At 41.9% G+C, this 15,830-nt stretch overlaps 1 protein-coding gene across 1 annotated transcript; it reads left to right on the forward strand.

Moving 5' to 3' along the window:
• The first annotated feature begins 10,237 nt into the window (after positions 1 to 10,237).
• On the forward strand, positions 10,238 to 14,278 carry LOC120678579 (chaperone protein dnaJ A7A, chloroplastic-like). Its single transcript, XM_039959831.1, has 8 exons — positions 10,238 to 10,402; positions 10,727 to 10,898; positions 11,245 to 11,383; positions 11,474 to 11,531; positions 12,501 to 12,543; positions 12,717 to 12,765; positions 12,861 to 12,941; positions 13,021 to 14,278. Exons 2-8 carry the CDS (start codon positions 10,768 to 10,770, stop codon positions 13,867 to 13,869), a joined length of 1,350 nt encoding a protein of 449 aa, XP_039815765.1. The 5' UTR covers positions 10,238 to 10,402; positions 10,727 to 10,767; the 3' UTR covers positions 13,870 to 14,278.
• Positions 14,279 to 15,830: the final 1,552 nt, after the last annotated feature.

The following is a 15,830-nucleotide window of genomic DNA, read 5'->3' on the forward strand; positions in this document are numbered from 1 at the left end:
ATTATTGTGTATTTAAAAAATGTTTTTAAATAGTCTCGTACAAATATAGTCAAGTGCGGTCTTGTGGTCTTGTTTTGAAAATCTTATCGTAAGAAATACAATATTACGATTGAAATATAACTTGACCCATGTGCAATGGGTGATATCATCAATTTTATCCCCACCTGCACTGCATGCATGGATCTGGTCTCGTGATAGTACTAATCGGATTCTACTTCTCCCAGTCAAATCTAGGCATTTGATTAAAATAAATGGGCTTGAGAAAACCCCATTCATATTGGTTGGGAAAATTAATTGCTCCTGCTTTCATGTGATAGTTAACGCAACTATCACCTCAAGCATGAATAACCGCACCCATAAGACCTATCTCCCATTATTCCAACCTTGAGCAACTCCAATCGTTTGGCAAATCTCACTTGGCAAAAGTTGAGATTTGCCAACTCTTCAATATTTTTGCCAAGTACAATTAAAACCCATCTCCAATCGTTTGGCAAATCTCACTTGCCAAAACCCAAAGAAATGGGCCCAACTTAACTAAGAGCATATCCAAAAGTTTGCCATATTTTACTTGGCATATTTTGTGTTTTGCCAACTTCTAAAAAGATATGCCAAGTAAAAAAAGAGCTTATCTCCAACAGTTTGGCATAATTCACTTGCCAAATCCAGATCTAACTTACATCAGGAACCCTTAGAGAGAAACAAAATTATATTTATGCCATTCCACCTCTTGAAAACTTAAATCAGGAACCTTTCTCTGTTATTTATTTCTTTTTTCACCCTCCCACCTGACTAGAAACCACGATGCCAACCGCGCGCCGCGCGCGTATATTTACGCGCTGGAGGCTGGTTTTTTCCAAGTTGCCAAAAATTGCCAAGTCTTTTGCCAAACTGTTGGAGGAGTATTTTTAACATTTTTGCCAAAAATCAAAGATGGCAACTCGATTTGCTAAACTGCTGGAGATGCTCTAACACCTGATTTTTTTGGGGAAAAAGAACCGCATGCGCTGGAGAAGTGCTGCGGGGGAGGATGCGCCGGGGTAGACCGCGCGCAAATATACGCTCGCGGGGGAAGAATTTGCCAACTCTACCAAATTTGCCAACCGGGATGCCAAACGATTGGAGACTACTTTTTAGAGTTTTTGGCAAAATTCTAGGATGCCAAGTCCTTTTGCCAAACTATTGGAGTTGCTCTTTGTCAATTTTGAAAGACAACACAATCTTTAACGGTGCGAGGTTGCAATGAACGATGAGACATGACAGTTCTTGTAGTAGCAGTGAATTATTGAAATCTCAAACAAGGTTACAAAAACATTTTGTCACACCCTGAAATTATTGAATTTCAGGATGTGATTATAAGTAAAAATAAAACAATAATTTTCACATAATTTTAAAATTTCCCCAACCTTTATTCTCTTTACAAGAAATTTAGTATAAGAAAAATAAATAATAATTGGTTGTTTTTTAAAGTAAATAAAGTTGTTCTTGTCTTGCATCCATGTTGCAATGCTTTGTTTTTTTGTCTGAGTTCAGTTGAATTCAAAATCAAATTTGAATTTAAATGGATGTTATCTAATTTTTTTAAAAAAAAGTGCTTTTCCTTTTTCTTCTCTCCCCTTTCCTCTCTTCTGGTCCGGCATAGTTTTCTTCTCTCTTCTTCTTCCCGAGCAGCCCAACCCACCGGCCCAGCTACCTCTCCCGGCCTGCTCCGCCCCTCACCCCTCTTCTCTCTCTGCCACGCGGGCGCCGCCTGTCGGGCTTTCCTTTTTCCCCTTCCCATGCTCGATCGGGACTCGTTCGAGTCCGGCTGCACCACACCGCGCCGTTGTGTCGGCTTGGCGCGCACACCAAGACCTCGCCCTCGGCCTCATAAATAGCGCTATGGCTCCCCCTCTGGACTCCCTTCGACCCACGCCGCCTCCGTTCCGCGCAAGCCCTAACCGCCGCCGCCATTGTTTGAGCTCGGCCGCCGCACGTGTCTCACCGGTCCGCCGCCTCCTCTTCGACGACCAGGCACTACAGGAGTTTTGATTTGGGGTAAAGACCCTCATAGGCCTCTTTTCCCTCTTTTCTTCCCTCTGCCCCACGCGTAATCGCTCGCCGGATCTCTTGCTCCGCCCCTCACCGTTGCGCGCCCCACCCGATCTCCAACTCGCCTTCCAGAGCCCGTAGATAGTTCGCGGACTCATTCTCATCCTCCCAAGCCAACCCGCACTCGAAACCGTGCCCAGACGGCCGATTTTGGCCAAGTCCAGCGAGCCCCCGCCGCGGACCTCGCCACCGGCAACGGTGCGCCGCCGACCGAGCCGCCTCGCCCGCCGGCCACCATTGGATCGAGATCCAATGGCCCAGATCCGATCCAGCCAAGTCAAATAAATTTCATACTGGTCAACCTTGGCCTTTTTACAAAAGAGACCCTCAGTTTTCTAGAAATCAAGCCTCAGCAGTCAGCACACATCAGTTAAAAACTTGTTACAAAACAGCCCTGTTATTTTCTCTTTAGCCCTTGTCTTTTTACAAAATCAAACCTGCCGTCCAAGGACCCTAGTTTTGCATATCTTACCCCAAGCTTTAACCTTTTTGCAAGCACTTTTGCCTGTGTCCTGCAAATCTTCTTTACTAGCCCCTGAAATCTATAGTTAATCACAAATAGGTCCCTACAACCTTGTTTCTTCCATAATTTTCACGTCTTAGCTCCGTTTTAGTCTGTTCTTGTTGTGTTAGTTTCCTTTTCGCGTAAGCTATCGCTTAGTAGTGTCATTGTTCCATAGTTCCTGTTTTGAAACTAAATATAAATTTAATTTGATTAATAATCTCTCAACCAGTTTTTCTGATTAAAAACTAATTAGATGTTTACTTTGCTTTTTCATAATTAATATTAACTTGATTAATATCAACTCAAATGTGTTTATAATTTAATTTGTTAGTTCCACAATGATCATATGAAGTTGTTCGTTTAGATGCTCTCACATATCTATTCCCTAATTAATTGTTTAATTAGTGTAATTTCTACATAGACAATTAAATAAAGTTTGACTAAGTTTTACTTTGATATCATAATGCAAATATAATTGAGTTAATCATAATCAAGGGTATTTCTTTTAAATGTCCTTCAAATGTGGTTTCTAATTAAAAATAAATAAAGCTTGTTTCTTTGATAACACAAATCTTCCGCTAGCTGTTTCTTTTCAACCGTAACTTCGTTTTCTGTGTTTCTTGCACTTTCGTAACCGTAGCAACGAGCCCTATCCTTCCGTATGCTCTTTTAAAGTCTTTATTTTGTTTTTGTGTATTGTTCTTAGTTGTACTTGTTGTTTGCTTTGTATGGTTGCCCGATGTTTGCTTCGAGTAGACGGATCGTTGTTTGAAGCTTGAAAAATCAAGACGCTTTGTTTGAGCAAGAGCTGAAGAGCAGTAAGAGTAGCTTTTCATTGGTGAAAGACAAGTGACCCTAACCATACTTCTATCTATGCTTTATTTACAAGAATACTTTGTTTAATTGGAACATGGATAACCACCCAGGAAAACAGTGCAACCACAATACTATATGGCTCTGGTCTTGGCTAAGTAATTAGATGAACTATATGTGGTGTTGGGGTAGCTAGTTTGGTGGTGTTTGGGTTTGTGTGGTGGAGTAGTGAAGGAAGCTGTGTCTTCTAAGATACTGCAAATATAGGGACCAACACTTACATATAGGAATTCTTTGGAAAGGCCTCGTAGCGTCCCTATGCAATCACACCTCGGAAGTGTAGTATTGTGCCTAGCTAGCACATGCGTGGTTGGGTTCAAAGTTCTTCGGAACTTTTACGCGAATTATGGTGAAAGTGTACAACCTCTGAAGAGTTAAAACTAACCGGTTAGCCGTGCTCACGGTCATGAGAGGCTTGGACCCTCACATGATTAATTTAACTTAAAAGTAGATATAAATCACATTCTGGTTATTTCTTGTGGCCTTGCTGAGTACACTGAGTACCAACCATAAGTGTACACACTTGCTTACTGCTGCTTAGAAGAGAAAGTTGCTATGAAGTCTTCTGAAGATGATGCTGAGTTCTAGGCGTACGCAACCCCCAGTTGATTGCCTGTGAGGTTGAATCCTTCGTTTCTAGGATAAGCTGTATGACTCTGATAGTCTTTTAGTTGCTTTTATTCTCTTTTACGTGATACGGTTACTGATTATTCACTTATAATATCTCTATATGTATGAAACTTGATCCTGGCATACATATAGCTATGCATTCGGTTTTGTCCTTAAAACCGGGTGTGACACATTTACATTACCTACGTATACGCCACCATCGGCCCACACACACATTACACAATAAGCCTTTATTCATCAATCAATAGTACAACAAAACAAAAGAAGGCAAAGCCAAGACCTGTTCACATTAGGCGGCAACAGTTGTATAGTAAAACTCAAGCACTCAAGACCACGATACTAGTTGACGAGGCAATTCAGTTATACGTCAACAATAACAATCTCATGGAAAGCTGATGGCTGAGTGGCAGCAGCATTTTTTTCCTCCAAACACACGGAACATGACAGCAGGTTGGTTACCTGCAGCTTCTTCTTCGATCATCTGCTTTGCGATGATCACCCTCTGCTCTTTCGGAAGGCGAAGCTTCACCCTCTGCTGCTTGTGCGGAAAGATCTCTAACCCCACATTCGACATCAGGAGAGACACAAAGGTAAGGTACTCCCCGCCGTCACAGAGGCTCTTGGCGTGCAAGTAACTCCTGCATCTACCTGCAGAAAAGCAGAGCATCTCAATCCACACACCTCTGATTACTTTCCACATCTTGTCATCATCATCTAATTGCATCAGAGCTTGAGCAAGAAGCCAAGCGTCACGAAGAAAACCCTCCGCATCAGCATTCTCTGCCTTACTTATTATCTTTTCCACAAGTTGATTCTCGTCGGAGGATAACATGATTCTAGGCCATACACCATACTAAGCATCAGTAACCATACAAAAATAGGTACCATAAATATCGCCTAGCTTTATTTTGCTATTGTACAAATATATTTATAAACAACAATCTACCTCTAATTTAACTAAAATATATAGATATATTTGGTATACTAAAATCACATAAGTGCAAGCATTGGCCCAGGTGGGGTTGACCGATGCCCAATAAATTAAGGTTGCCCGAACCCCAATAGTTTTTAGTGCACACCCCCTCGGAGAAAGGCCCAATCTCCCTAAAAGACTAGTCCGATAGGGGAAGCGTGGCTCTCTCTTTTAAGGTGGCTTCCTCCTCCCAAGCTAAGTAAGGTAGCTAAGCAAGGTGGGATTATTCAGAGGCTCACACGATCGCCGTCCGACTACAACTGGGCCACTTGGCCTCTCTTTTTGCTGCGTCTTTGCCAGCGGGTAATAGTGGAGGATGTCCTCATCAGTTAGATTCATATACATAAAAAATAATTTAGGTTGCGTGTGAGCATATGGAAATTTGAATTTATCACTAAGGACAACACTCAACTTTCACAGATTCATGATGGGTTCGATGGACTTAATTTTGTTGATATATACAGAACTTGTTGACATATACATAACTTGCACAAATCCAATGTCCGAACTTATCATGAACTAGATCGTACTACTACCAAAACTATAGAAAAGCATACAAAACTTGCAAATTAGTCTGTACTCTAAACAAGGACCGACCAATATGTAAAAGGGAACAAGGGAAACAAAACAGAAATGCTATGAAGAAGAGATGGGAGTGAAACCGGGAACAAATGACATGTTGTAAAAATATAAAACTATTATGCCCTGTTCTAAATTTTCAAGCTAGCATAAAAAAATGATTGCATACAAGAAATCATGATAGTAGTTGCATAATTAGTTCAACCTACTAATTGACCCTCAAAATACAAAATGATATCTAGAACAGAGGAAAATGATAGAAGGAACAAATGAAAAAAGTTATAAGAAATGTTAACAAAATAGGAAATGAATTACAAGATGCTTGGGTATAATTTTAATACAAGTTGTTTATAATTTTTAATTTAAACTCAATAAGCAATTAAGCATGATTGAACTAGATTATACACTAGAAACAGTCAGATCGAAAAAAACTGTTTCAGCATAAATGAAATTAAATCAATAAACATAATATATTGAATTATAAATTAGCTAACACTAGCATATGGTTATATTGTGTTGTTATAGTCTTACCATGCATGCTGAAGCCTAGGTTACTTACAATGGAAAGAGGACAACAATGAACCACCAGGTCTTGTTTAACTCTACCTTGGCAGCTGGTGCTTAACTTTGCTACCATGGTCCATGACATCAAGCTCAGCACAACATGGAAACATATACAATAAAAAGAAGTTATAGACATAATTCTTGGGTTAATATGAAATTACATATACAATTGATCCTAGTTTTAGATTGAGGATAGCATGCCCTAGTAGTAAAATTGAGCAACAACATGGTCAACACATACATACAAGCTGTGGTGCACCTGCCAGTTATTTTAACATTTTTCAAATACATCCATTATACAAATACAATTGGAAACATGACATGTACAATTTTACAGCTAGAGTACGATATAAGACCATTAAAGTACATGTAGCGATAAAATGAAATGCTATAAAGTTACACAAGTGGAAGAAAAGGTAAGAGCATAGCTCTTCTTGAAACCTTAAAAATAATATGTCACACCCTGAAATTTTTGGATTTCAAGATGTGATTAAAATTAAAAACAAAATAACAATTTTCTCATAATTTTAAAAATTTCCCAACATTTATTCTCTTTACAGAAAATTTAGTACAAGAAAATAAAATAATTGGATGCTTTTCTAAAACTAAATGAGGTTGTTTTGTTTGTGTTGCACTCATGCAGCTTGCATCATTTTATTTGATTGAGCTTCAATTTGAATTTAAATTCTTGGAATTTAAATTTAAATTGAATTTTCTTTTTCTTAAATTGAAAGAGCTTTTGTTTTTCCCTCTTTGTTTTCAGCCCAGCCCAACTCTCCCCTTCCTTCCCTTTGTCTTTTCTTTTCCTTCCCACAGCCCAAACCGGCCCAATCTCCTTCTCCCTTCTCTTCCTCTTTTTCTTTTCCTCCGCTCCAGCCCAGCCGGCCCACTCCCTTCTTCCGGCCCAATCCGGCGCCCCTCTCCCCTCTCTCTCTGCCGCATGGGTCCCGCCCGTCAGGGCCTTCCCCGCCGTGCCCGAGCAGGACTCTGCTCCGAGTCGGTGTCCGCGCGCCCGCACCTTCCTTTGACCCGCACGCCAAGGCACCCCGGTGCCCCCATAAATAGTGGCTGCGACTGCCCCCTTAGATCCCTCTGACCCGCGCCGCCTTCTCGCTCTCACCAAACCATAGCCCCAAAACCACCTTTAGAGCTCGGGAGCTCGGGCCGCCGTCGATCTCCCGTTCCCTCGCCTTCTCGCCGACCCAGGCCGCAGCAGGAGCTCCTCCGTGTGGTGAGGACCCTCAACATCCCTTTTTCCCTCCCTCTTGTGATCTCTCACCGCCGCAATAGCTCGCCGGAGCTAGCGATCCGTGCGCCGCCGCAGAACGCTCTCTCCCGCTCGCCGTAGCCCCAACCGAGCCCCAAATCGCGTTCCCCATCGTCTCCTCTTTCTCCCCATCCAAGCCCGAGCCGAATCGAGCCCCGGAGCATCGAAAGTCGTGAAGTCCGGCGACCCCCACCGCCGCTTGCCGTCGCACGTCGTCGCCAGCTCCGCCCAGCATTGAGCCGAGCCGCCGCTCCGCTCCTCGAGCCATGTTTCCGTCTATAGCCGAACCAAGCTGCCAGCCGAGCCGCAAGTCGACTCTCGAGCCGACCCGACCTACCTACGCGACGTCGGATCAAGATCCAACGGACTAGATTAGATCTTCCCCTGTCAAACAAGCCAGGTACCTGTCAACCGAGGAAACTTTGCAAAAGAGCCCCTTAGTTTTGTTGAAATCAACCCGCGGTCTAACCCTATTCAAAAATATTTACAAAACAGCCCTGATATTTTTGTTTTAACCCCTGCCTTTTTACAAAATCCAACCCGCAGTCCAAGGGCTCCAGTTTTTCAAGCTAGCCCCTGTAGTTTAGGTTTAATCTCATTTTAGTCCCTGGTTTCTCTAGAACTAGCCTCTGGAAGTTTAAATCTATCGCAAACAAGTCCTTGGAACCTTGTTTTAGCCATAATTTTTCCCGTTTTAACTCCGTTTTCATCGATTCTTGCGCTCATGTGATCTTTGCAACGTGTGCAATAGCTTTATCACCCTGTCATCCTATGTGAGCACATTTTGCTGTGTCTTGCAAGTCTTTTTTGTTAGCCTTTCATGTTTATAGTTAGTCGCGACTTTGCAACCTTGTTTCTACAGCCGTCTCCACGTTTTATGTCCGTTTTAGTCCGTTCTCGTTGCATTAGTTTTATTTTAGTGTAAGCTATCGTTTAGTTGTACCATTGTTTCTGTTTTGAAAATTAATTATAGATTTAATTTGATTAATTTTCCCGCATGTAGTTTTTCCTAATTAAAAGCTAATTAGATGTTTACTTCGGTTTTCATAATTAATGTTAATTTGATTAAATATCAACTTAAATGTGTTTTTCTTATATAACTTGTTTAGTCCAAAACCATGTATCATAAAGTTTTGCACTTAGTTGTTCTCACATGTCTTTTATTTGCTAGTTAAATAGTTAACTAGTTTAATTTATACTGAAACTTTATAAATAAAACTTGATTAAGTTCAACTTTGTTTTTCTGATATAAATTAATGTGACTTAGTTATAATCTAGGATAATTCTTATAAATAATCTTTACATGTGGTTTCTAATTAAAATAAATAAAGCTGATAGTTCTTTTGTTTTCCTTTATAATACAAATCTTTCGATAGCTATATCTTTTCAACCTTAGTTCTGTTTTCTACGTTTCTTGTGCTCTCGTAACCGTAGCAGCGAGCCTTGTTCTTTAGTATGCTCTTTTAAAGTCTTTCTTTTGTTTTGGTGTATTGTTCTTAGTTGTACCTATTGTTTGCTTTATATGTTGCCCGATGAATGCTTCGAGTAGAAGGATCATTGTTTGAAGCTTGAAGAATCAAGAATTCCAAGTGAGCAAGAGCTGAAGAGTAGTGAAGAGCAGTAAGAGTAGCTTGTCGTTGGAAAAAGGCAAGTGACCCTAACCATCTTTCTATCTATGCTTTATTTACAAGAATACTTTGATTAATTGGAACTTGGAGAACTGAAAGTGATCTAGGCCCCTAAGTGGGTTTTGGTGATAAATGACAAAACACATGTATATTTAATGGTGTAATTGAGCATGTGTGTAGGTGATGAGTTTGAACAGGTAAATCAAATGACGATGCATGACCCCTCAAAAAAGGAATGAAAAGGCGGTGCTCAAACTTACTCAAGAAAATAGTTTTTATATTTGAAATTTGAGTTTAGGAACGCCGTACTATCAAGAGGGACTTGATTCAAAGGTTTTGATCTAGAACTAGTGCTCGAGAGAACTTAGAAAAACACATGTGAGCCATAGACACCACTCGAAAGAACAAAATCAAAACTTTTGTCCTGCCATACCCGGATACTCCGGGTATAGGGCCGGATACTCCGGACCCTGTTGCCCGGAGTCTCCGGGAACCCTGTTCAGTGTACGAAATCAAGCTAGCCCGGAGTTTCCGGGCTTATACCCGGAGTCTCCGGGTAACCCTGATCCCAACGGCTTTTTTTCAGGTGGAGAGGTATAAATTACTGTAGTAATTTAGTTTCTAATCACGTCCTAATTAGGCTTATTAGATTCGTCTCGCGATTTACAGTCTATTTGTGTAATGCGATTTATTTTTCGACTACATTTAGTACACCATGCAAACGATTTACAAAAATTTTGCGTTTTGCCTTTTGGCATATAAACACGGCCTATATATCTAGATATATATCTAAGATTCATAGCAAAATTTATGTATCTAGTAATGCTAAAATGACTAATAATTTAGGATGGAGTGATAGAACATATACCTAATACCGTGAGCCAGATTGTGCGGTAGAATGAGGGCCCAAAATCCTCCGGCTCAGGGCTTTGAATCTCTCTCTCTCTACAATTGCAAACGGGCCTGCCGAGGAAAGTTGGTTCCACCAGGGGAAAGGCCCAGTGGGCTTGGATCGGCTGTGCCAAGCAGCCCACCAGTGTGGAAGCAAGTGTGAGCAGCAGAACGGTCTGTACTTTTCGAGAACAGCCTCCTCCTCCACTCCTCATTTTTTTTCCTCCCTCCCCTCCTCTTCTCTTCTCTTCAGCTCTCTCTCTCTCTCTCTGCCTCTGCGGCCCTGCCTCTCTTATCTCTCCGCCCGCCTCTGCCCCTCTCGTGGCCTTCCTTCCCTGGCGGCCCCGACCGGGCGAGCCGCGGCGCCCTCCGGCACCCCTTCCCCGGCGACGACCGCCCACCAGGTACGCCCCGCCCTCCTCGCCTCCCTCCCCAAACGGAGCGCCCCGAACCCTAAGCCAAGCTATTTACTCTGCTCATTTGGATCTGACCCCGTTACGAGCACGCACTGTATCGCACTTACCACCTCCGATTCTCCTCGCGAAAACCATCGGGCGGTCCGCGCCTGCGTGGTGCCGCGCCGGTGTTGGTCTAATTCGCGGGCTCCCGAATGAGCTCCCGTTAGTTGACCTGGGTTCTGAATTGTACTGATTATTTGTAGTTTTAGTTGTGCTCCTGGAATGCCTAATGCAGCAAAACCCTTAACTCTGCCCTCCGTGATGTTGCAGCTGGTAGACTGAAGCCCTGCAGTTAGCCCAGGAAACATTAAATGGCGCTGGTACAGTTCAGCGGCGCCTTGGTTCCCCAGCTCGGTGAAAAGCCTCGCTTGCTACCCACATCGCCTGCCGTCGCAAGGGCTGCCTATGCTGCTGATGCAAGATTCCTGGCACCAAATAATGGGTATGTCTGTGCACGATTGTTGGGATATTATTTGGTACTAGGTACCATGTAATTCACTTTAGGAGGCCCTTGGTGGAACCGATAGTTTCTGTGCTGCAATTCATTTCTAAACTTCCACATTTCTTATCAGTTCTTGTCATCTGATCAATTTTTCTAATCTAAATAGTAAAATGTAACATACATCTAATAAGGTGGAGGGAATTAAGCCAGATGCACTCGATTATTTTCTCAAAAATCCTGTAGCATGTAGCAGCAAAATTTTCTAAGAATGTTCAAATTAATATTCTACTAACCATGCACATAATTTTTCCAGCAAACTGAGTTTGTTTTTACTGTCTCTGTGCAGTACAAGAGGCAGAGGTAAACACCTGGTGTCATCTAGTTATAGTTTGCATTCACAGACCTCTTCCGAACGACTAAACCATTTACCATCATCAAGATTTCGCCAGAAAAGGGGTTCACGTTTCGTTGTCAGAGCTGAAGCTGTGAGCTATTCTTTTGTCTTTCGTCTTTGCTTGTATTATTGCTGAAAACTGTCTTCCATACTGATATGGGTTTGAATATCCAAATGGCAGGATTTCTATTCCGTACTTGGTGTCTCAAGAAATGCTAGTAAATCTGAAATCAAGAGTGGTTAGTATCTTGTTTGGTTGCTCATGCTGTGAATTTTTTCACTTAATTCTTGTTTTATTTCTTAGTTATGTATTAGAGGAATTTATTACCTGTTTTTTGTTGGTTTTAGTTATCATGTAATATACCATACAAGTCCTTGCAATTGTCGCTTGTAAATTCCATTTTAATGCTGCTGCATAATATAGTGCACTTATAAAAAAACCCCAACACTTAAGATATGTATCAGTTGTTTACTACTTACTCTGGTCATAAATATATGTCATTTTGGAAAAGACTCGGTCAAGCTTTTGAAGCTTGGACTACCAATTACTCTTAAAATGTTTATCGAGAACATGTAATGGCATGTGTGGATTTGTCTTCAAAGGCAGATTCATGTAAGTAAATAAGTATGCCTAGGTGTAATCTAGTTAGGGTTGTTTTCCTAGCACTCAGAAGTATAATGCAGTTCTTCAAAAGGCTGAATTGTTAGATGCAACTGCATGAATCCCACTTGAGGCCTAACTATGAATTTTACCTCCTCTATTTTCAGTTTGCACCAATGCACCATTGCCCCTGATTTGCAAAAAAATAGTGGCACTGGTGCAAACATTTTGGAAACAGTAGGGGTAATGATGCAAAATGAGAAAAGGAGGGAAAAGTCATAATAGGCCCCAATGTGGGGGAAACCATGCAAAATCTCTGAATTTTTACCATTTCATCTAATTTAAGATTATCGTAGCATGGAACAGCCCTTTGATCATTTGAATCTACAAATTGTGATGTCCTTGGTGTCATTCATTGCATCTGATTAGCTGGTATTGTTAGCCTTTTATTACCTTTTTTATATGAAAAATATCTACTGTGTGGCGGACCATTAAATTTTTTTTGTAATTTGAAAGCATCATGGTCAGTAGTACCTGATACTAATGGACATACATGATGTTGAATTGTTTATTTTCTGTTTTGGCCCTGAATCCTTTTGTTTTCCAGCCTACCGGAAGCTTGCTAGGAGCTATCATCCTGATGTGAACAAGTGAGTTGGCTATCGCAATGCAAGAATCACTTTTTCAGCTACAATAATCATTTTGTTGATTTCAGCTGCTTTTAGCCACCTGTACATGACTCGTGATACCGTTTTGTACATTAAATCTCTTTCTCTTCTAGTTAGTCAAATAATAAAAGCACTTATTTCTTATTTTGTTTTAGAGATCCTGGTGCTGAACAAAAGTTCAAGGATATCAGCAATGCTTATGAGGTTGGGCCACTGGTCATACTGAACTCCCAAAATTCTGTTTTTGGTAGTAGGTTACACAGTTCTCTGAGCTTACATAGCAAAGATGGATGCTGTAGGTTTTGTCTGATGATGAGAAGCGAGCAATCTATGATAAATATGGAGAAGCAGGTCTGAAGGGCGCTGGCATGGGAACAGGAGTAAGTGTTCCTACATGGTTTCTATATCAAATGTTTGATCAGCAGGATCATTGAAACATATCAATTTTGTTTCCTGCAGGATTACTCAAACCCATTCGATCTCTTTGAGTCACTGTTTGAAGGATTTGGTGGAATGAGTGGAATGGGCAGTGGTCGTGCTGCTCGGAACAGACCAATGCAAGGTGATGATGAGACCTACAATCTGGTACTCAATTTCAAGGAAGCAGTGTTTGGTGTAGAGAAAGAGATTGAGATAACCAGACTGGAAGGATGTACTACCTGTGATGGAACTGGTGCCAAGCCAGGTACAAAGCCAACGACGTGTAAAACTTGTGGAGGTCAGGGGCAGGTGGTCTCCTCCACAAGAACACCACTTGGAATTTTTCAGCAAGTCTCCACCTGCAATACTTGTGGTGGCACTGGCGAATTCTCCACTCCTTGCAACACCTGTGGGGGTGATGGCCGAGTGCGAAGAACGAAGAGGATCAGTCTGAAGGTTCCTGCTGGAGTGGATTCTGGAAGCAGGCTGAGGGTCCGGTCTGAGGGTAATGCTGGCCGGAGAGGAGGGCCCCCTGGGGACCTTTATGTCTTCATTGATGTCCTTTCAGATCCTGTTCTTAAGAGAGATGGGACAAACATTCTCTACACATGCAAGGTTTCTTACATTGATGCAATCCTTGGGACAACCGTCAAAGTCCCAACTGTTGATGGAATGGTTGACCTTAAGATACCCTCAGGGACTCAGCCAGGCACAACTCTGGTGATGTCCAAGAAAGGTGTTCCTCTTCTTGGGAAGTCAAATGCTCGAGGAGACCAGCTGGTGCGAATCCAGGTTGAGATTCCGAAACGTCTGAGCAGTGATGAGAGGAAGCTGATTGAGGAGCTTGCAAACCTAAACAAAGCTGAAACAGCCAATAGCAGGAGATGATTATTTCACAAGGCTTGGTAGGACACCCTGCTTGTGCGATAGGCAATTTTGATGCAAACTGCAGTGATGAAAATTGAGTTGGTAGGGTAAACACTTCTACAAACTACATACAGCATGCGGTGCACTGGAGCAAAATGTGTCATGCCATATATGTAACCTCATCTATAAGCTATTGAAAGTTTAAGTCACTGCAAGCAAAACACAAAATGAACTGGATGTTTTGCAATAGCTCTAGGCAAGTTTATTAGCCATTTTTTATTATACGGCTTTTGTATTCTTGAAAGTCTTAGGCTAAATCTCTGATGGTGGAAACGGGCATAATCTTAATTTTTCTTGAAGAAATGCTGCACCATTCCTCTTGTTTGTAAGCTGTAGCATGGAAATGTAACTGTAGTTTTTACGATTGTGATGCATTGGGTGTTTATTGGTTTGCTTTTCAACTATGTTATCTAGATAATACTGCCAATGCCAAGCCAGAAGCCTGTTGGGAAGTTGAAATAAATCTATTGCAGAGCAAGTAGATTTTGCCCTAGGCAGCTGTTGATTTGAATCTGTTTGTGGGTGGAACTGTGGAAGTAGTTTGCTTGGGACTTAAATGTGATATTGTTCTTGTTTGGGGGTTTTAGTAAACAAAATAGATGAACATGCTGACATGTACCCCTTTCTGTACCAACCAGCATAAATCCAATGTTCAGGTCCTTCTTGACCTGCTTGCGGCTTGCCACCCTTAAAATGAAATGCTACAACATTAGAAGAAAGTACTGGAAGACCATGGTCCATTATGCAGTGGGGTAATGTTCTGTCTGCAGGCAGCTCATGTGAGACATTTATCATAACCTTTTCTTGATTGCAGATTAGTAAAATTTTCCCAAAAAAGTAATTGAAAAATTATTTTTCAAATTCCAGTTAAAGTCGATGCGTTTTATACTAATAATTGAAGATTTATTGCCCACGGTCTATATGACATCCACTATATAGAGTACAAACACCATATATGCATCTTCCATATACGGAAAAAAAAACATACATGCATATGCTTGAGCCGGTGTCCTCACTTCCTATTTGATGATATTATAATAACCTAATGTCAAGTTGCATTTTTTTTTCAATAACGGAGCGCATGGTCCAAGATACATAGTCTTCAATCATGTTTTCTGACGACATGAAAAAACCGAAATCGTGCCACTAAAACCTCCACAGGAGTCTAGAGAGGGCTAATTTGTAAAAGTAGAATGCGCTCACTTAAAGAAAACTATGCATTTGCCCAGTACAGCATATCAACAATACGGGTAATCATTTTCTTTTCTATGTAACATGTTGAGTTACTTGAGTATTGTTTACTGTGTGTTTAAGCGGTAACGTTCTGTATTAGTTTTATCTGAATTTTTTCAGTATTTGAATAGTGAATCAGGCCCTATTTGGAATGGAAGATTTTCAAAGGAATTCCATCCTATGTTTTGCTTTGTTATTGTGCGTTAGGAATGGAGTAATAATGGAAAGTTTGCTCTCTTATACAAAACGCAGGATTCTAAACACGAGGCGAATTAGAGGCGAGAGTTCATAGGGGGCAAGCAAGACTGCAAGAGCAACTCCCTTCATCAACTTCATCAATGTCGGCGTGTCGTGACGAGTAGACAAGGCTGTGTGCAATGGTATACTGGACAGCTTACTCAAGTAACATTTTGTGGAAGGAGGTGCTGCACCGGGGCACGCTACCGCACCCGGTAAAGCAGCGGACGCGAGCCGTCTCCGCCATTCTGAGCGGAGTAGAGGACTCTGCTATCGGCATTGCGGGGCCCGCGCCATGGCCTCCGCGCCATCCCAAACGGCTCACCCCGCCGCCGCCGCCTCGCCATGGCCGGCGCCGGACCCAACGGCTCGCCCCGCCGGCACCGCCTCACCATGGCCGCCGCACGCGAAGCTTGCCTCCGCCTCGCCATGGCCGCCGCCTGCGTGGAGCT

The sequence above is a fragment of the Panicum virgatum genome, chromosome 6N, assembly GCF_016808335.1.
Source record: "Panicum virgatum strain AP13 chromosome 6N, P.virgatum_v5, whole genome shotgun sequence".
Classification (NCBI taxonomy): domain Eukaryota; kingdom Viridiplantae; phylum Streptophyta; class Magnoliopsida; order Poales; family Poaceae; genus Panicum; species Panicum virgatum.

Bases quoted from the DNA above. Each gene is read 5' to 3' on its own strand.
- LOC120678579 (XM_039959831.1), top strand. From the start codon at position 10,768: ATGGCGCTGGTACAGTTCAGCGGCGCCTTGGTTCCCCAGCTCGGTGAA. The intron at 10,899-11,244 runs GTATGTCTGTGC...GTCTCTGTGCAG, and splicing joins TTCCTGGCACCAAATAATGG to TACAAGAGGCAGAGGTAAAC. The intron at 12,544-12,716 runs GTGAGTTGGCTA...ATTTTGTTTTAG, and splicing joins TATCATCCTGATGTGAACAA to AGATCCTGGTGCTGAACAAA.